A 20,672-nucleotide genomic window follows, 5' to 3' on the forward strand; every position below is an offset into this window, starting at 1 on the left:
TTTGAATCTGTCTATAAAGCTCATGTTTATTTGCCTTCTATTAAGTCTTCTTCTCAAGCAGGACCATCTATATGTCTTGCCATAAAGATACTACTTCTCAAATAAGTTCTTTAGCTTTTAGAAAGCTAAATATCCAAAATCCAAGCACACACTTCAAAACATGGAGCCTGGAGAATTTATAAAGTTTTACAACTCTGTTCACCTATATGGCTCAACACTTTTCCTTACTGAGCTTGAATACGTTAACCTCTGGTCTGGATTATGGGGAGTGGGTAAGTGGCATGAAGTGAGCAGCAAGAATTGAATGCAGCTGTCCACGTATGAATGGAGCTACCCACAGTGGGGAAGACAATGCAAGGAAAGAAAAAAGTGGATTCCATAAGCAAATGGCCTATGGAGCCAGTTCCACTTGCTTCACACTGATTTTGTCTTAAATTTGGCTTGCTCTTGTATATGCCACTTAGATGTTTTGGGAATACTTCATGTGTAGCAATTACTTCCCTGTAAAATTATCAACAGGAGTTTAAGTGTATTTGAATTTGCTGAAAAAGCCATGGAAACAAAGCACAAGTGCTCTGATCTAAAGCCTGACCTCTGAATTTGAGAAACATCTAGTAGGCCAGATTTAAAAAGAGTGTGAGAGAATGCAGATGAAGTGTTGGACCACAAAAACACTCTGTGCTCAATGGTAACAGGTAATAAACAAGCAATAAGCCTTGCCTAGTAAAGTTCTTTTTCCTTACAGAACTTTTTCAGTTCTAACTAGACTAGAAAATAAGTCTCAAGCAAAGGATTTTTTTTTTTTTTGGAAGGGGAGTTATTTGAACTTAGATGTTATTATATGATGTCTCCTTTTCCTATGTACACACAGTAAACACCCTCACATAAAAATGGCAGGTTATGTTTTGTACAGATTTAATGTTTGTTCATCGATATAAATAAAAAAGCCAATCAAAATAAATCAATAAAATAAATCAAAATAACCACAGTAATGCCTTCCAAAGTCAAAAAATTAATTTGATTTTTTAAAATATTGTTCAGGAGTCAAATGACAGATATGTTTGCCCTGAACAAACCCAAACTAAGCCCCGAGTGGTCACCTGCACCTTCTGTAAAAAAAGTGATCAGGTTTCCAAGATGAGCAGTTCTGAGCTGCAGGATAATTATTGCAAGAAATAACAACTAGCAGTCTCCAGTTTTACTGGACCAGGTTGGTTAACTCCCTCTTCCCCCCCAAAAAAATTAATTTTTTTTTCAATAGCATGTCATTTACATCAACTATAATGGCACTACTGCACTGTGTGGTACTGGCCACAGTACTGATGCCACCCATCCCCTCAGCACCCTGGCTATGGGTATTTGTGAGCAGTAGCCATGGGTGGGTGTCTGCTGCTTGTAAATACACTGGCTCAGCACTGGTGTCATGGTTTCCACCTGTTCTTCAAAGCCACAGGGGCTGCTGCTCCTCTCCAGCTGTGCCACGTTTATGGCAACATTAGGACTATCAAACCTTATTTGCTATTCCCACTCGAACATCCTCTTCATTAGAGACCTACAGGTTACCATAGGTAATTACTATGATACAGGAAAGATCTTCTTTCCAGGTCATTTTCTGCTGATGTCTCTCTGACAAAAGCTCAGGCAATCCTAAATTGATGTGACAGACTATATTTGATTTTGGAAATACAATAGCAAAATCCATTTTCTTGCAGTCAGGCAGTGATATTCTCACTGCAGAGTGGATGCAGGGATGGGGCTTCTTAATCCAAAACTTTTTACTCCATACATAAAAATTAATTCTCTTCCATCTGACTCTATCCACCTATTAATCCTTTGAATTTTCTCTCTTGCTCAGCTTTTCCTTCAAGCCAGCTAGAAACAGCAGTTCTTACTGCTCCTTCCCAGTACTGTACCTCCTCCTTTTTTCTGGTTCCAGCTGCACAAACTCAGATGGAACAGTTTCCTCCTACCAGCGTTTGCTCTACTTCCTTCTCAAAGATGCCACATTGCAACGTGGTGTTTTAACAAACCCTCCAAACTGCAAACAGCATTCACAGCCTGGCAGCACTTCTGAGAACTGCCACGTTTCTAGTGTGAAACAACTCTCACAGAAATTCTGCCAAGCAAGGGGAATAATCCTTAATGCAAGAGAGCTGTCCTCTTGGCACAAAGCGCCTGATACTAATTCATGATTTGACCTAATCTATGTTTTTAAAAATATTTCAAGTTGCCACTTTCCCTTTATGACAGTCTTACACATTCCTCCAAATCTCCAACAGAGTTAGAAGAGCACAAAGACTGCAACATGGTTTGATTTAAACTTATCCTATAGTGACTCCTCAAAAATACAACAGAGAGCAAAATCACTGTGGAATCAGAAGTTTTTTGTAACATTAAATGACTATTGAGAGAAATGTGGATCTTTTGAGACTCACACAGACACTGTAACAGGCTGCCCCTTTTGTTTGAAGGTGTGCTGTATTCTGGCCAAAAACATTCTCTCATTTGAACTCAGGTTGAAAGCAGCTCAGGAAGGTGCAGGGACCGAGTAAAGGAAGCAAGGAAGTGAAGCCCCAAATTGTAGTGTATAGTGGTTAACACAACAAGAGATGAAACAATTAATTTTGAATTCCTGGGGGAAAAAAACACCTTAAAAAGATAGAATACTGTATTTTCAAAACTTTATATTTCCACAGATGTCATGTATCTGTAGCAAGCACTTTGAAATGCAGCAACCATTCAAAGCACCAAAGCAGAAAAAGGCCTCTCTAAGCAACGTTTCTATCCTGTCACAGTCTATTTACTCCATTAATCAGCCAATGTCTTATGCTCATTCAAGTACAAGACAACTTGATTGCATTTATTTTATAATGCAGCTCTTCTTGTGATGCCATCCCCTTTAGCACTGTAAAGATACCTGGAATAGACGGAACTGTTACTGAAAATTCTTCATAGAAAGACAAAATACATCAAGCAATGTAAAACAATTTCTCTTTATTCACAACTTGATCTTCTCGGCCTTCATTGTACAAATAATCTGTGCAAAATAGTTTATAAAATACTAAAAAAAAAAAGCTTTTATTGTAAAAAAATAAAGTTTCTAGATATACAGTTACTTTGCACTATCACAAATATTGCCCAGTATTTAACATTTAATGTCACAATACTCAGGTCCTGTAACCTGATGACCCTACCGATAAGAAAGCCACTACTGAAACTCAGGTTCACTAGGGATTGGTTAAGCATTTTCCTCCTGTCGTATCTACACCATTACACAGCCCTGATGACCCATGCTAGGAGCTGTATCCATATCATGAACTTAGACACTGGCCATCCTTTCCTCCATTATCAGGTAAAAAATGTCCAAGTTAAATGGTAAATGTAGTCAGTGGCAAATTTTAGTAAATCATGGCAATAACACAGGAGTTACACAGTGCATTTAAACCTTGCTGAGAAGCAGTGTAAATAAAGGCAGCCTACATGTGGTTCCGGGAATGAGAATGAGCACTCTGATTCCTGTCAGTGTCCAAGCCACCTGGCCTAAAAACTCTCCGCGATCTCTCTGTGCTGCAGTGCAATTGCAACCACGTTAGCACGAAATGCCTCTAAGGAGTTTTGGTGCAGTCAGCTGAGCCCTCACTGCTCCAATTCGCTTTCATTCTGCAAGGTCTTCATGGCCAAGCCCCAGAGGGTCATGCTGGAGAAGAAGGGGCCCTCGTGGCTCTTGTAGGCGGCAGAGGCGGCGCGGCCGCCCAGGGGCTCGGCGCAGTCCAGGCTGGCAGCGGAGCGGATCATGGGAACGGCATCGGCCTGCAAGGGCTCCTCTGCTGCAGACACATCCACCTCTGCGTACGCATACGGAGGGGCTGGTGCTGGACTCTGCTGGGCCTGGGCTTTCAGCAGCTTAGCAGAACCCACGCCGAGTTTCTCCGCGTCTGCCGAGTCGTGGTGTTGGATCATCGATCGCAGCTTGCAGTAAGAATCCGCGGAACCGTCAAATTCCGGGGAGTTTCCAGCCGGGTGAATGGGAAACTTAACAGACACTGGTAACAACGTAACAGACATCTCTGGGCCAAAAGAGTCGGAACTCTGGGACTTGTCCAGGTCGGGGGCTTCAAGCCCGTGAGTGAGTTCCTCCCCAGCGGCTCTGCAGTGCATCTTCCTGTGCCGCCGCAGCACGGCCGAGCGCGTGAAGCACTTGCTGCAGGTCTCGCACGTGTAGGGCTTCTCCCCCGTGTGCGTCCTCACGTGCCTGCGCAGGTCACCAGAGCCCGCAAAACACTTCCCTACGAGAGACCAGCCACGCATTCAGATATTGCTCTCAACACACGCGAATAAACATGTTTTAATTGCTGAAACTATCGAGCGATATATATCCCATATCATATCCCATCATTTATCCAGAACGGGCTCAAACAAGTTCCATCTGTTTTTACAATTCCATTAACTTGTTTCTTCTTCTTGATCCGGTTTTCTAACTTGTGTTTCCCAATGAATGGATTTAACTTTTGTCTCCAGAGACACGAATATCCATTAGTACTTGAAAGCTGTGAGCGCTCTCAGTTTGTCCCAATCTTAACAGAGAAAATAAAAATTAACTATCAATTTAATTTGTCTGTCTGGAAAAACAGTATGCTGATAAGCTTCTAAATATATTCTTCCAGTGAGAGCTGCATCATAAAAAGAAATGGTTTGGTCTCTACCAAGTCCTTTTTTTTACATTCTGGCCAGAGAATGTGTGAGAACTATAATTTTTTTATTGCTGTAAATATTAGAACAGAGAAAAATATTCAACTGTTTGTCTATCTTCAAAGCTACAGACTCAAATAATCTCAATCACCATATTGCTAAGAAAAGAATCTGAGGCTGAATGAAGGCAAAGTGTAGGAGAACGAGCAGTAAAAGATACAATTAATTTCCAGAATTGCCATATGACTCAGACACCTCACATTCTTTAAAATAGTAGAAGTAAGCTTGTGATTTTTATCCAATTTATTTTTCAAGGACAGATGCCAACTAAAACGAACCATATTAAATGACTGCCCAATAAAATTGCAGTCTGAATTTTCAGTAGGATACTTTCTATTTTGCTGCACAGGTTTCTCTTCAGAACAGCCATTAAACAGTAATGATAAGATTAAAAATCACTGGAGTAATACATCGGGATGTTTTGCATAGTGTGAATGATTTCTTAATGCTTCATCAGATCCTCGTTGCACAAATCAAAAATATTAAAAAGACCACTACAAGACAAAATGAAAGCAAGCCTGTTTAATGGCAGCAACAAAACTGTGTATCTATTTCCTCATTCTGATGCAAAATGTCCTGATAATATTGACCTTTTCTTGTGCCTTAATACAGTGCAAATAAAACATAATGCAGCTGGATTTGAACACATGAAGCTGCCTTCCTCCAAAGCTGATTCCTCAGAACATGAATGAAATTCTGTCAAAGTAACACATAATGGCAAAAGAAAAATACTATGCAGGATGTTAAGTAATCTATGAGATCAAGATGTCCCCGATCAAAAGCCATTTTCAGACTTCCTGGCAGTCTGGCATCTACAATAGAATTTGAAAATGGGTGTTCTGAAATATTGATCAAGTTTTGATTTTATTCCAGAGACTGAAGCAAAGTAACAAAAGGTTGTTATTATCAAACTCTGTGGGTGGAGTCAAAATCAAATGGTATGCAATTGAAAAAAAGAAGACCCCATCAATAGCCAAGTGATGTCAAACAACTTTCCATCAGAAAGAACTATTCTGAAAATAAATCTATTTTTGAAGCAGCTACTTGGAGCAGCTCTATAGCAAACATGCTAGCAAACACATATAATGTTGATTCCTCTTACTTCCTTTCTCTAATTTTCAACTAAAATTCTCTTTTAAACTTATGAGAAATAAAGGAATTTATTACACCAAATGAAAGACTATGAAGCATGCAAGACAGAAAATTTTGTGACTGACACAACATGGTATTTCAATTTAAAGCAGTTTTGATTAATTGTTATTATGCTGACAAAGGAACTTTTACTCATCATTTGAAAAGCAAAGACACAACCAAGCAATGCACAGTGAACCTCACCACAAGCTGAACAGCTGTATGGTCTCTCTCCAGTGTGCCTTATCCTGTGCTTTACCAATTTTCGTTGCATATTAAATGACTTCCCACATTCATCACAGGTGAATACTTTATCTGCTGTATGGGTCTTCTTGTGCTCCTTTAAATTACTGAAGTTGCTGAAACCTAGAAAAATATAACAGATTCTGAGATTAAAATGCCTCCTCACTTTTCAGTCAAAAAACCTGAGGCAGAAACTTTAGTTCTTACACACCTCTGCCACAGATATCACACAGGTGAGGTTTTTCTCCAGAATGAATAATTATATGACGCTGAACATCACCAGAAGCAGCAAATCTGTAACACAACACAGAAACCCAATTAGTGTGTTTGTAAGGCCCTTGTTTCCCTAAACTATCATATGGAAATAAGCTTGAATGAATGCCTGATGTTCTGAACAGACTAAGATAAATGGATGCAATTAAGATAAATGGATGCAATTAAGAAAACATTTTTAAACTGACCAATGTCCAGTTAAATTTATGCTAGGAAAAAACACCTCCAACAAACATTTTTACCATTAATGTTACTAATACATTCTATATTTTATGCTATTGCTGCATTTTCTGTCACCTGTTAGCTAGCAGAATCATTCAATGCTTTGCTTAAATTTGTCAAATTTCCCATACTTCAGAATTCCTTAAAATGTCAAAAAAAAAAAAAATATGATCACCTAATGATAAAAATATGAGGGAAAGATACAAACCCACATGATTTATTGTGACTCAAACCGTTCAAAATACACACAAAAATACACAACACAACACATATAACACAACAAAATACACTCCATGCTATTCTTATCTACATACCAATACACAAAAATTTATACCACAAGCTCTGGTGACACTGATTATCTTACAAGTCAATTGCAAACATTCATGTATTTTAATCCCATCAGCACACATTTAAACCCAGCGTCTTCTAAAAAAAATTAAGCAGTATGTTGCCTTAGCTCTTGGCTCATAGTTTATCATGAAGATTAGTAGAAAACATGAATATTTATTTTCATGTTAGCTTTACTAAGATGAGAAATTCTACTCACCTTTTCCCACAGATTTCACAAATGTATGGCTTCTCACCAGAATGTCGACGTAAATGTGTCTGGAGGTTACCTGCCTGAAGGGAGAGCAATTTAAGCATTTAAATTCAGCTTGCCTGTTGCTGTATACAGATAAAAAAATCCAATTATTAACTATGAGACTAGATTTTTATTCCTACTTCTAAGACAATGAAGACTATAAAGCATGTATAAACTCAAGTATCTTATCAAGTAAAGACAGACTACCATGTATTTCAATATCAAATTGTTGACGTATGCAATTATCCATTGACAAGAAGAGAAATAGGGAAAAAAATAAGAACAAGAAGCCTGAAATCAAATACTAAAAGAAATACCTACAATTGAAAGCAAATCCAGTTATAAATGAAAATTACACTATCTAGAATACAGTGAAAAAGAAAACGTACTAGCAATATGGTTCACGTTAATCTCACTTTCCCTATCCTACAAATAAAATATTGTTACACAAGGATGTCTGAATTCACCTACCAGGTGGTTAAAAAGATAAGGGTGAACATTTTTCTATCCTTAAAATACTCAGATGCTCCAAACATGAAATCATTTACTCATACGAAAATAAAACAGAATAGGAAGTACAGAAAAGAACAAATGGGACTACTGCCAACAATTTTATTATATCTTTCCCCTCTCAGTCCTCTAAAAATCATGCTAGTCTAGCCAGCAAACCAGACAATGAATAGATAAAATCTTCTTACTGAGTCCAGCTTTTTTGAAATATTTTAAAGCCACTAGTCCATGTGAATGGCTACTCCACTGAGTCCAGTTCTCAAACCACAAGACACACCTTGTAGAAGAGCTACAGATATTCCATACATTGTGCACACTTCCACTGTCAGGTTTTAAACCTTTTTGAGTGATAATTGCCTGGTTTTTATTTATCTAATGAAACATCAAGTCCTTTTACGTCAGGAAAGAAAATTTGGGATGCAAAGATGATCATGTCCTCATTAGTCACAGTAAGATAACAAAAATAAGACCCAGAAAAATTCCTTCTGACACATTTAGATAATAAATTACCTGTTATGATCTATCACTGTAATCAGACCTTATAACACACTAGTACTCAAGTACTGCAGACACACACACAGAGTACAGTATCAAATGGATCAGTGCTGGAACCCTGAAAGAGCTTTCTTCAACCCCTGTACATTTTTTCACACAAGAGTGTGATTGAACAACTATTTTCTAAGGCCAAACTTTCTAATACTGAATTCTACTCAAAGAGAGGTATTAGCTACTTATTTCTAGAGAAGAAGAAGATGAACCATGGAATAATTTTTGCTTTTCAAAGACAAGGGATTTTATGTCGCAGTGCATTTTAGAAAAACATACAGAAAAAAGAACATTTACTTCTATCCATGTCACAAACAAACCCTATCATGGGCATTTGAAAGTTATTCCAGGTAAAGACAAAGGGTGAATTTGAAATGCAACAACTATTTCCCACAAAGGCATATAAAGTAAAAATAAAAACATTTTACATAAAGCACCAAGGAGATCCATTTCTTTATTACAAGCCTATGTCCTTTCCTCCTAATGAGGGCAAAGCTTGTTACACTGTACTAAGACAAAATATGGTAAAAAACATCAATAGCTTGTATTTTTCTTGAGCTTTAAAGCTGGCACACAACCTTGGTTAAAGCATCACATGCTATCCCAATGGAAAAAAAACCTAAGGGGGCTTCTGCTTGCATTTCAGTGCAAGAAAAAAAAAATGCTCAGAAGAATCCTCTAAATGGTTGCATAGACCTTATTACAAATTTAGAGACCAGAGATACACCAGACTTAGTCCTTTTGTAAGTAGAAGCTTTCAAAGTGAAGCACCTTGTGCACACAGGCCCCCAGAAGAATCCCTGCAGGAGAAGGTAAAACACAATATCCTGAATCACCAGCCAGAGAGGGCTCACATCACAACAAGCTGTGGACAAGCAATAAGGGAAGATGAAGGCTTGGAAGTAAAAAAAGAATATTTTCCTCAAAAAAAATCAAATACTTTTGTGGCTGCTTGTTCCCAACTACGAGTTCCCATATCAATTTTGCCTACTTCTTTCATTTTCTGCTCCACATTCCAACACACATCAGCTACATTCAGCAGGAGCAGACATCCCACCAGGCCCAACAGCTGCACTGTCTCAAAAGCACAGAACATGAAGGCTTAAATAAGAAAAGCATTTCTATTTCCGTGCCTGCAGATGGAGAAGATAAAGGACAAGATCGGACATGGTATTTTAAGCAAGAAATAATAATAATCCTTGGATCTTACTTTCTGGTGAGTGAAATCTTACTTATTTGCAGGACTCAAAAGCAAGTACTTCAGCAACAACCAAGACCCCTTTATGAGCAGAGAAAGAACTGCAGCACAGAGTCTGAATGCTCTGGCTCGTGTGCTGGATGTGTAGGGATTGTCCATGGATACATATCTGTCTGCCCCTTCAGGCAAGTCAGCTCACAGGGAGGCAAGGGAAGCTGTTTGGGAGGGTTTAATTAAAAGATAGAAATTTCTAGCTTTGTCAGGGGTTTTCTTTGTTTCTGTAATTAAAGAGGAGCAAAGCATATGGCATGAGGAGTCTGTCATGCCTGTCAAACACTGTGTGACACTCCCCACCTCTTCCCCCATAGTAGTAGTATAGAATACCACTCTATTTGCCAAAAGTACTTTTAATGGCATTTAAAAATTTGAAAAATTTTAATTTTTTTTTCTTTTTAATAACTGGAAGTTCAGCCACCAAAATGAATGAAAATGCTCTTCTTTGCCTGAAAAACATGCCCAGTTTTGCTGAAAATTGCCAGTTTTGCTGAAAAAGCATGATGAAACAGTATTGTTCACTAGATGCAGTCTTATATTTAGCAACAAGGTGGAGGACACAAAGGCATCAGATTCATGGGTCAAACAAGGCCCACTGTGGGCTGTGAAACTGAAGGAAGAGCAGCACAATCAGTGGTGGGTGGATAGGCAAAAAGCAAATAGCTCTAATTCTTAAACCAGGACCCATAAGAAATGCCAAAGCTATTCAACAATAATTAAGTAATCTTAGTATAAAAATATGCACCTGTTTATTGTTTGCTGTTCTTACATGTGCACGACTGAACCATGAAATCAGAAACGAAGCAGACATTTTGGAAATGTGAGACAACTAGGCACCAAATTTGTAGAAATACAAATTAATTGTTGCACCCAGAATGGGAAGTAAACACTGGAGGGCAAATAAAGTAGCTAAAGCTTAGGCCCTGAATGTCAGTATGGAATTTCACAAGAACTTTTGTTTTAAATCATAGCTGAGCTTTGTCACTTCCAACAGGTGGTGTTCTCACTGAAAAAAACTGAGCCCACTTATATGGATACAAATTCTTTTTGTCTGACTCAAACTACTTAATAATTTATGCCATTTACGAAGATGAAACTGTATTGTAAATACAACATTACATAAAACTTGAATCTGGACTTTTTTCAGACACTGTAAAAAATTGCTATTGACAACATACCTTTAAGCATAAAGCAGAAGAACAATTTGGAAATTAATGTTCTTCATATTTCAAATACAGCTGTGGCTCTGTATACTTAAACATTCATTTGAATGTAAAATACATAACATGTCTACTGAGAGTAGACAGAATCAAAGATACAGAATGCATCAAAGAAACCTAAAACATTCAACATGTTTTTATATAAGACATTTTAATAATTTATCCCTAGAGTGAATTGTCTTTGAACAAAAGAAAAAAAAAAAAATCTAATCTTAAACCCAAGATTTTTAGAATCAACAGAGATACATTTCAAGTGTAAGTACCATAATATATAAAATATTCCCACCTGTGAGAAGTGTTTCCCACAAATGTTACATTCAAAAGGTTTCTCACCTAAAAGAAGAAACAGAACATAGAACTTCTAATAGTTGCAGTAGAACAGAAATGTTTAAAATTTGTACACTTCCTTTTAAAACACGTAATGTAAGAGTGAAAAATATCCCCAAAAGGATACTTACCCATCTATTTAAGGGGAAATTTAAGAGGGATATTCAGCTTTTACCACTGAGTTTGTAAGACAGACTTGGTCAGAATTTATCTTTCAAAACAAGTAGAAGAGTTTTGATATGAACGGGTACAGGTTTTAATCTTATTTTAAAATACTTTTGACTTGAAATAAAAGGAGCATCATAACACCAGGAAGAACAGAACAGATGACAAGGCCCAACAACAACAGTGATGGGAAGGGCACCTGTTTTTCCACTTGCACAGAGACACATTCTTAAAAAGAAGGAGAAATGAAGGTAAGCTAATTTGGAAGAATTGTGTTTTCTGATTTTAATGTCTACTATACATCTGCTCAGCACATAGCCATTCAGTTCCAGAAAATATATATTTGCCTTCAAATTCTCATCCTATATAGAAGTACCTGAAGATTACCCAAGTATTTAGCTCCAAAATTCTGAATTTCTTTATGTACAACTGTTATCCTTGAATCTCCAAAAACACATTAGCAGCTTTAGTAAAAACTGATGCAGCCCACTTTAGCTTTTCAAAGTAACTTGACTCTCAATCTAGAACGTGACTGTACAACACTTCAACTCTCTCATTGTTAATTTAAGACAAATATGTTTTTGTAATAACTTTTTCTCTATAGTATTTCATATAGGTGTTTTTTAATTCCCCCAGCTTAGTTCCTGTTTCCTAGTTTTTACACTGTTGATAAAATTTTATGCACATCTTTTAGAATTTTGAACACAAAAATGATGCTCAAATACCATTCATTCAATGGTAGTCACAGTTACCATCTTTCATGAGTCTAACTGCACATTTAAAGGACATTTATAATCTGTTCCACATTTGCAGGGCAACAAAACCAGTGTAAATCCACATGATTTTGAAAACAGAATATTTCCAAACTGGGGAAAAAAAAATCTTAAACCGTGTTTTATCTTGATCATTATTAAAAAAATCTGTATAAAGATTTTTATTTACTCTTTAATTTTAATTTTCCTGACTTTCCAGAACATCTCTTGGCTTCTCTTCCGCTAAGTATTCTCTACATCAATGTTTTTCCTCCATCCTTGGAAATGTTACAAGCAACATCTACCATATCCGGGAATTCCATTTTCCTTTCCTTTTGCCAAATACAGATGAAGTTCTTCCAACATATTTTAGGAACAAGAATTAAATGCAATTCTCTTTAGATTTTAAAACAGAGTGAACATACAGTTTTGTTGCTTCACAGATGGCAACCTTGCAGTTAGTCTGACAGCTTGAGGCTTTACCTACTTTGTCTACTTAATGAAGAATGGAAATCTGGCTGTTTTAAAAAAGCTTTCCCTCAATGAGGGATAAAAATTATGAAGCCAGTAAATCAACTGCAAAGTCAGTAAACTCTAAAGAGCACTGAGGTTTGATTTCATTACAGCTTTAAACTTGTTAAACACTAATACTGACAACACAAATGCAAATGAAACCAACAGGGAGCCAGATCTGTAGCAACTGGGAAGGATTCTGAAAGCCATAAAAGCATCAAGATAATATGAAATGGAGGATAAAAAATCAATAGAAAAACAGTAAGCAATTTTTTGCAGAAATTACCTACAGAAAAAGAAAAGTTACTAGACCTAAAGATTAGTATCTGAACAGGAATCTACTCTGAAATGACTATAGGGAGAGGGGAGGAATTGGAGCCTCAAATTTCTCCAAACAATTATTGTAGGCTGCATGCAGCCTCATTCTAACTGTACTGATGTACAAAGAATTGGAGGCTTTCCCCCAAAATAAAACAACCAAGACATTTTTTTTTTTTTTTTAAGAAACACCAAATTACTTTTTGGAGAACAATTTTGCTCTTGCATAGAATTCCAAACCCCTGGGCTTATCAAGTAACCTACTGCTCAAAAAAAAATTAGCTTCACTGGACCTGAGGGTGTATTAGCAAGAGTGCAGCTAATAAGCTGAAGATTATTATTCTCTGCCTATCACTGGTGAGACCCTATCTGGAGCCTTACAAAAAGAAGGCAAACAGGAAATTTTACTGCTGTCTACACTCTTGGGAGGGCAGATGCAAGCAGGCTGTTCCTGGTACACAGTCTTAGGACAAGAGGTGACAGATTCAAGTTTGATCATTCCAATTAGATATATGAAAATCTTTTACCCCATGAGGGAGGTCAGATACTGGAAGCAACTGTCTGGAGATGTTATGGAAACTCTGTCTCTGGAGCTGTCCAAAATTTTCACTACACAAGGTCATAAGCAAAACAACCCAATCTAATTTGATGTGCCTTGAGCAGGAAACTGGAGCAGATTACCTCAGGAGATCCATGCCAATCTAAATTAGTCCATGATTCTACAACTGTCAATAACTTCTGAACCAAAAAACCTCATCTGAGAAGACCAGGATTGTATCCTTCTTGTTCAACACCCTGCAAGAAGATAAAGTACACAATAGTGGGATACGTGGCTGGATCAACAGCAACAGAGAAAAACTGGGGAAAAGGAGTAACTGGATACAATTTAGACAGTGGGGGACTTTACTTTTGAACCCTTGGGCTGCCTTGTGCTTTCTACCTTCTGTTGCATCCTTTCTTGTTCAGCATTCTGCAAGAGGTGAAGACAAAGTACACAACAATGACCAAAGCAGTGTTGTGTCTGCTCCAGAGGAGGAAGGCATGAAGGCAGAAGTGGTGCTCCTGATGAAACCACAGTGATGAGGAGCTGTATTCACTAAGGCAAGGAATGCTGCAAGTTGCTCAAGCAAAGCTCAGAACGAAAATGTTGAGGATCAACAATGTATTGTATTACATGGCAGTGCTACTCTGTTCCTGTTGCATTCCATCCTGGCAAGAGTCCTTTCCATAGGCCCGAGTTTGTTTTGAGTTGCTCTTTTGAGATGTTCCCTGAAAATACATAAAATACCCCAACAAAACCACTGGATGTTCCCGGACAAGTATGGACTTTATAAAAGATACATTTGCTTCCTTTTTTTCAGACGAGTCAATATAATAATAAAGAACAAATTATAACATTTAGTCAAAATCAACCAAAGTCAGTGCAGTAAGCTCTGTTTAGAGATTCCTTTAAATGTCCATGATAATAATACAAATAAAACAGTCAGACAAGCCAGCACGATGACTGTTGAACACAGTTTGGCTGCCTTCACATAGAAAGCTCATCAATGCACCCATGCTAACCTCTAAGTTCTTTAGTAGTTCCAGGTGTTGAGGGACAGAGAATTTTACATGTGCTTTTTCTTGGCAATCATACCACCACAGCACTTGTGTTGAAAGAATTGTCATTTTTGGGTTAAAAACAGGTTTGCCAGTGTGACATGTCCATTTCAGCTTCCTCCACCTCTTCAGCAAAGCATCAAAATAAAGATGCAGCAAAGCTGTATTGGGAGGGCTTTCAGTGAGCACTGTAAGACTTAAATGCCTGCTAACCCTTTTGCTTAGCTCTAGAAAATTCATGTTTTTAAATAAAAACATTATGTTTTGTCACATCCACAGAAGAATGTTAATGCTTTATTAACTAGCATTCAAGTCTGGCATTTTTGACAACTACTGGAAGAAGATGGTGTGTGAAAAGCAGCTGAGAATTCCTGAATCCTAGGTTTTCTCTAGCACAAACGGACATGTTACTGCAGTTAGCTGGAACTTTTCTAGATGCTCTTGTCTTCTATCTGATAATTTTCTTCCTGAAAATCTAGGATATTAAAATATACCTGATGATACCAGCTCAAATCAGATAATAAGATTCAAGAAAATACAAGGCAAAAAGAGGATCTAGGTAAGAGGCATACGCAACTCTTTCACAGGACAACAAGTTAAAAAAAAAGTATTAGCAACATGATACAGAAGCAGTTAAAACTAACAATTGAAAAGTTCAGGAAGCTAATGCAAAATGTTCATATTTTCAGGTTCTGGGAAGATTTTTCCATGAATGAAATAGAAAAATAAACTTTTAATTCTAAGGATCAGCTAACAAAATAAATTAATATCTGCCAAGAGAGTTTCATATTTATGTCAAAGTACCAATACATGTACGAGCATTTCCAAAGTGATGTTTATTTGACAAGACTGAGAGAGATGCATTTGATATTTAATACAGGGGGAAAAAAAAGGCAAAAAATATTCAACAGCTTAACCAGGAGTAATACCATCTCTAGGACTTTGAATCAATGCTGTTACCTGCCTAGCCAGGGTAATTCTTAAAAACTCTTCTAAAGAAACCTATCTAATAATAGAACATACTCATTAAATTGAACAGACAAATTAAATAATTTGAAGTTAAACTAGGGTTTGTTTTTCACTAGAATAAAAAGAAACTTAGAAATAAATCTATGTTAGGTTTAAAAATATTGTCTGTGAGTTTTTTAAACAAAGCACATTAATTCAAAACTCCCATTTACTCTGTAGCCTGCAAGAGCCTTACTCTCAAGGTAAATACAATTAAGTATTAGAAGGCATATTTCTACAGCTTAAAAAGATGACTACCAAGCCCCAATCACTTGTATCTTACAATGAATATATGACCAGAGAGAACAGACATATTCTATAGTACCATTTATTTGTTTACATCTTTTGTTGTCATCCGACGCAAACATCTGGGCCACCTGACAAGCTGACTAGAAATGACTCATCTAAATGCAGGACAAAACCAAAATTTTCATTGAAATTTCATTTTCATCAAAATCACATGATGTTCTTTGAGAAAGTACCCAGAACTCCAAATACATAGGAAATGTATTTGAGATGAAAAATACAATCTTTTCTACAACTTTCTTTTAAAACTTGGTATTACAATTCTTTATTTCTGTAGGATTATCCATAAAAAAAAAACCAAACCAACCACCAACAAAACAAACCACAGCCTTTTAACCAGCATCTCTAAATCAAGAGACACTGCAAGATATTCTCTATAACTGAAATATTTGTTCTGCAGACCAAGTAACTGATAACTGTACCTGTATGAGACCTTTTATGTAGCTCCAAATTGCTTGGATGTTTGAAAGCCTTCCCACATAATTCACAAGTATATTGTTTCTGTGACTGAAGAGTCTGTGATTGTCCTTCTTGTTCCAAAGGACCTTGAGATCTTTCCACTTCAACAGTTTGTTCAAAATTCTCTGAATTCACCAAATCTTCAGCTTCTTTTTCATCAGTAACTCTAACATCTGTTGTGTCCGTAGTACTTTCATTTACAGGTTCAATTACTTCTGTTATTCTACTGTCATCTCTTTGGGGCTCAGGGGGCTGCTCTGCTGATTTCTGAGATCTTAGAAAATTTAACTTTTTGAGGTGTACTGCCTTTTTCAGCCGCATCTGTCTGGTGGGCTGCATAACTGCGCTCTCTGCGTTTTGGTCTGGAGCAGCTTCACTTGCAGACTGAACCAGGAAGTTTGATGGTAAATGCTCAGAGGTTTCCAGGATACACTCAGAGTGATTGACAGTGCAAGAATTATTCTCCACTGTGTTTATTTCTGTGGATGTGCTGTAAGAAAAGGATGGTTCTGCTCCTCTCTCGTGATCAGAGCAAGCGTTTTGTTTATAGAACTGTTTGCTGTAAAAGTTGCGTAGTTTATAGTAGTAATTTGGTTGTTTAAATGGGAGCTCTGTGCAGTTGCCATCTAAGGAATCTTGTGGTGCTTTCTGTCCATCACCTGACGGGGTGTGCAGATTAACAGACTGAGAGTGCTGCTCAGCCAAGACTTTGTTAGTTTGTCTGTCAGCTGAGCACTCAGGCAGTAGGTTTGTCCCATAGCTGTCACTGGCACAGCTGGTATCCGTCCCCAAAGTGTTCTGCAGTGAAAATACACTGCTACACGGCATGCTGGCTGCCTGTTCCACAGCTGTGGAAGACTTTAAAAAGGTGTGGCAAATGTTCAGCACATTTTGCACTTGGAGGCACTGTGCAATGTCCAGCATAGCTTGTACATTGTCCTGACTGAGATCCAGGTGGGAGGTGTACATGAAGTCCAGGATCTGGCCTATGCCACCTACATTTTTGATGTCCAAGTGAAACACATCATTCTTCTGGCCTGAAGAATTCTGGAAAAGGGTCCTGATAAAATAAGGCAAATATTCAAATACAAACACAAATAATTCACAAACACTTCAATAAGAAAAACATACATACAACTCAAATAGGCTACTAGTATGAAACAAGTTTGTACTCTTCTAAAGATTGCTGTCTTTTTGATGATGAATTTCTCAAAACTGCTCAATTACTTGTTTTATATATTAGTCCTGCATTAGTGCACTTGAAATATAAATCAAAGTAAATTATCTTTTATCTAACTTTAATCCTGTATTTATGTTTTCAAATAACACCCTACGCTTGTGGTTTCTTATCCACTGTTCTTCACATATTAGATGCAGTGTTGTATTTATGGACAATTTGCAGAACCGATTGACTCAGAATGGTTTTTCTCCTTTCATCATGACAGATCAAACAGGACATAAATTTTCTAGCAAAAGGGAGAAGATAGACCTCAAAGTCAGCTAAACTCTTCTCCTCTGGCAACTGAACTGGTCCATTGAACTCCATCAGTAAGCCTATCAAAGTTCTTAGCATTAGTTATTTCTGCACAAACACACAAGAAAATGGCAATATTAAACAAGAAGATGGTATTATTTTCAATTTATTTTCTCATATAAAATATACTTTTTTTTCTGGTACTGGATGAGAACCAAGTAAAAGAATAATGAAGAGTACAGGTACATAATCCTAAAACAGCAGTGCAACCAATACCCACTGAACTTCACTGAATCCTTATAATGAATGAACTCACAAAAGTTCTTAGTATTTGATGTTAAATATTCTCAGCATCAGAGATGCGGTTCTTCACATGCACAAGCAGTCCTAGATTAAGTGGGTTCATACTCTCTCTCAGTCATAAACTTTATACCATTAAAATCCCAAACTTAATGATTCCTTTTTGTGGGCTAAATCTCAAATTTGGGTTTGTTTAAAGGAAGGCATGATATCAATGAGCTCTGAATCTTAAGAAAATGTGAGCCTATGCTGAAACTTTAGAAATGCAGGGAATACTGTGAAGCCAGTGCCCACATCCAAATTCCTTCATAAATCTATACCATCCTATCAAAATTAAAACTGGAACTATAATGAACAGATCTGGGCTGAGAGTCTAAATTAATTAGGCACTCATATCCTATTGAATTTTAATACGAGTTGAGCTGTTAGTTCTTTTTAACTACTTTAAAAATTTGGTCTTTGAACATAATTGCACTTCATCAGCGGTACAGCACTAGAGGAGAAAAAGGAACCTCTTATCTTTTTTCCCTGGTCATAACATAAAAATAGGTTTCTTGCAATTAAATTAGCAGTGAAGTTTTAGAGATGTTTCAAAAGACTAGGTCTAAAAACTGCCAGATCTAACAGCTTACTCATAACTAATATAAAATACTAAGCTGGGAGATCCAGCATCCTCCAAAACTTGGAGGCACAATTGAGGGCAGTACAGAAGAGTAAGAAAGCATGATGTGGTGTAATGGGCCACCTGTATACTTTAAAACACAGCTATTGTCTCTGAGAATCTGAATAAGCAGAGATTCACTAATAACCTATATGGTCACATTTTATTTAGCATATGATTGATGAAACAAGTCCTATTACTTGGAAATGGGTTTTATCAGTTATTCTTCTTATCTGGTTCTGTTCATATACTCTACTAAGTTCCTTGTAAGCAGTTATCTTTTTCTAGTGAAATACTGAAAACAGGTCCATGCCAGAATTATTACATGAAGGACTATAAGCAAGTAATTCAAGAAAATGTCAAAATCAAAGAGCATGCTGTGAATACTGGACACAGCTTTTTCTCTGGACAAGCAATCTCCCTTTTCTCCTTATACTCCCAACAGTTCCTCAGTCTGCAACCAACAGAAAAAAATACCCTTCTCAGAGAAACCTCAGCCAACAGCATTTAGTTAACTTTTTAAAGAGAAGAATTTTCTTTCACATACCTGAAATATTGACTGAAAGCAGCTAACACATTTTTGTGTGCTTTGAAGCAGACACCCTTCACCACCAGCATGCAGTCACAGAGAAGCCCCTGAATGCGCTGTTCATGTAGCTGCTGCAGAAGATGACAGCTGTGGCTAGCAACAGTGTCCATGCTAGAAAATCATTAAATTACCTATAATGAGATAAAATGCTAAGGTGAATATTAAATTGCAAAATTAATTTAAAACATTAAGAACATTTTTACAATTTGCTTTAGCTTTCAAAGGAAGCAGACTTCAGTTTACACCTCCAATTTGATCGCTAATAACATTTTTCTGGTTAAAGATGAGTCACAATATTGTTCACCAACAGATACACAGCAATACACATATGAAACAGTGATTTTTAAGAGAGATTTGTTTATAACAGAGCATCTGCAAAAATCTAATGGTGCTGCCAATAAACTGAACTCCATAACCACAAAAAAATGCACCTCAATTTAGACAACTTCCACAATAATTAAGAGTCTAATGCAAAAACACATTGCATGTACAAAATCAGTAGCATTTGTAGAGGAAAGCCTCAGTTTCTTCATCCTTTAAACTCAAAAGGGAAAACTAGTATTATTTCAGGCATTTGTTGCTGTTCTAGCTACATACATTTCTACAATGTATCTGATTAATTAGACACATTAACATGGTATTGTTCTTAATACAATGTAAAATCTAAATGAAAAAGTCCCCTCTTTAGAGGTTGAATAGACAAGTCACATTCCAACACAACACATTTACATTGAATTCTATACTTCCTTTTCCCCACCCCCTCCAACAACGATGCAACACTTCCCCTGTGCGCTTGTAAACATGACAGTTCCAACTATTAGGACAATCTGAATTTCTAGTCTTCTAACTAGGAGAAAAACCTTCCTATTCTAAGGAATGAAGCAGGAAAACCACCTTTTAAGCATGACCAGATAGTGACTGCCCCATTCTCAAATCTCATGAACAATAAGGGTTCCACATTAATTTATCCTGATGTGCCCTGTCTCTGGCTGTATTACACTGGGAGGGGGGGGTGGTAGGGGTTACTACATTGTGCTTTTTCTCTATTAATGCTTATCATACTTTGACCAGGATTTAAAATAAAGGAACCACGTTAACAGGCTTTTCCTGTGAACATTTCCCACCGCGGCATCCTGCAATCACTTTGCCAGTGAAGTGTCTCTCATCCAGGGGCCGGGCACCGCGGCAGCCGCTCCGGCACAGCCGCTGTTCGGAGCTAAGCTCGCCTCGGCCAGGCTGGAGGAGCGGCACGGGGGAGAGGACAGGGGAGGGTCTGGTCGCCGCGGGCCGCTCTGCCCGGGGACAGCGCGGCGAGCGGCCGGTGCGGGCTGGGGGACGCAGCCCCGGGCAGCGGGAAACGCGCCGCGGCCCCAGGGCAGCAACCGGCCCGGCCCTGCGCTTACCGGCTCCGGCCTCCTCCCAGCTCCATCCCCGCCAGCGGCCGCTTCCGCCGCCGCGCCCTCCCCTTCCCC

At 37.8% G+C, this 20,672-nt stretch overlaps 1 protein-coding gene across 1 annotated transcript; it reads right to left on the bottom strand.

Annotated features, from left to right (window-relative positions):
* Window positions 1–2,971: 2,971 nt before the first annotated feature.
* On the bottom strand, window positions 2,972–20,655 carry ZBTB49 (zinc finger and BTB domain containing 49). Its single transcript, XM_021554369.3, has 8 exons — window positions 20,604–20,655; window positions 19,159–19,331; window positions 16,140–17,236; window positions 11,016–11,062; window positions 7,166–7,239; window positions 6,335–6,417; window positions 6,085–6,246; window positions 2,972–4,286 (listed from the first exon to the last, which is right to left on the bottom strand). The coding sequence occupies exons 2-8, from the start codon at window positions 19,308–19,310 to the stop codon at window positions 3,637–3,639; spliced, it is 2,265 nt and encodes a 754-aa protein (XP_021410044.1). The 5' UTR covers window positions 19,311–19,331; window positions 20,604–20,655; the 3' UTR covers window positions 2,972–3,636.
* Window positions 20,656–20,672: the final 17 nt, after the last annotated feature.

The sequence above is a fragment of the Lonchura striata genome, chromosome 4 (genome assembly GCF_050655825.1).
Source record: "Lonchura striata isolate lonStrDom1 chromosome 4, ASM5065582v1, whole genome shotgun sequence".
In the NCBI taxonomy this organism is placed as follows: Eukaryota; Metazoa; Chordata; class Aves; order Passeriformes; family Estrildidae; genus Lonchura; species Lonchura striata.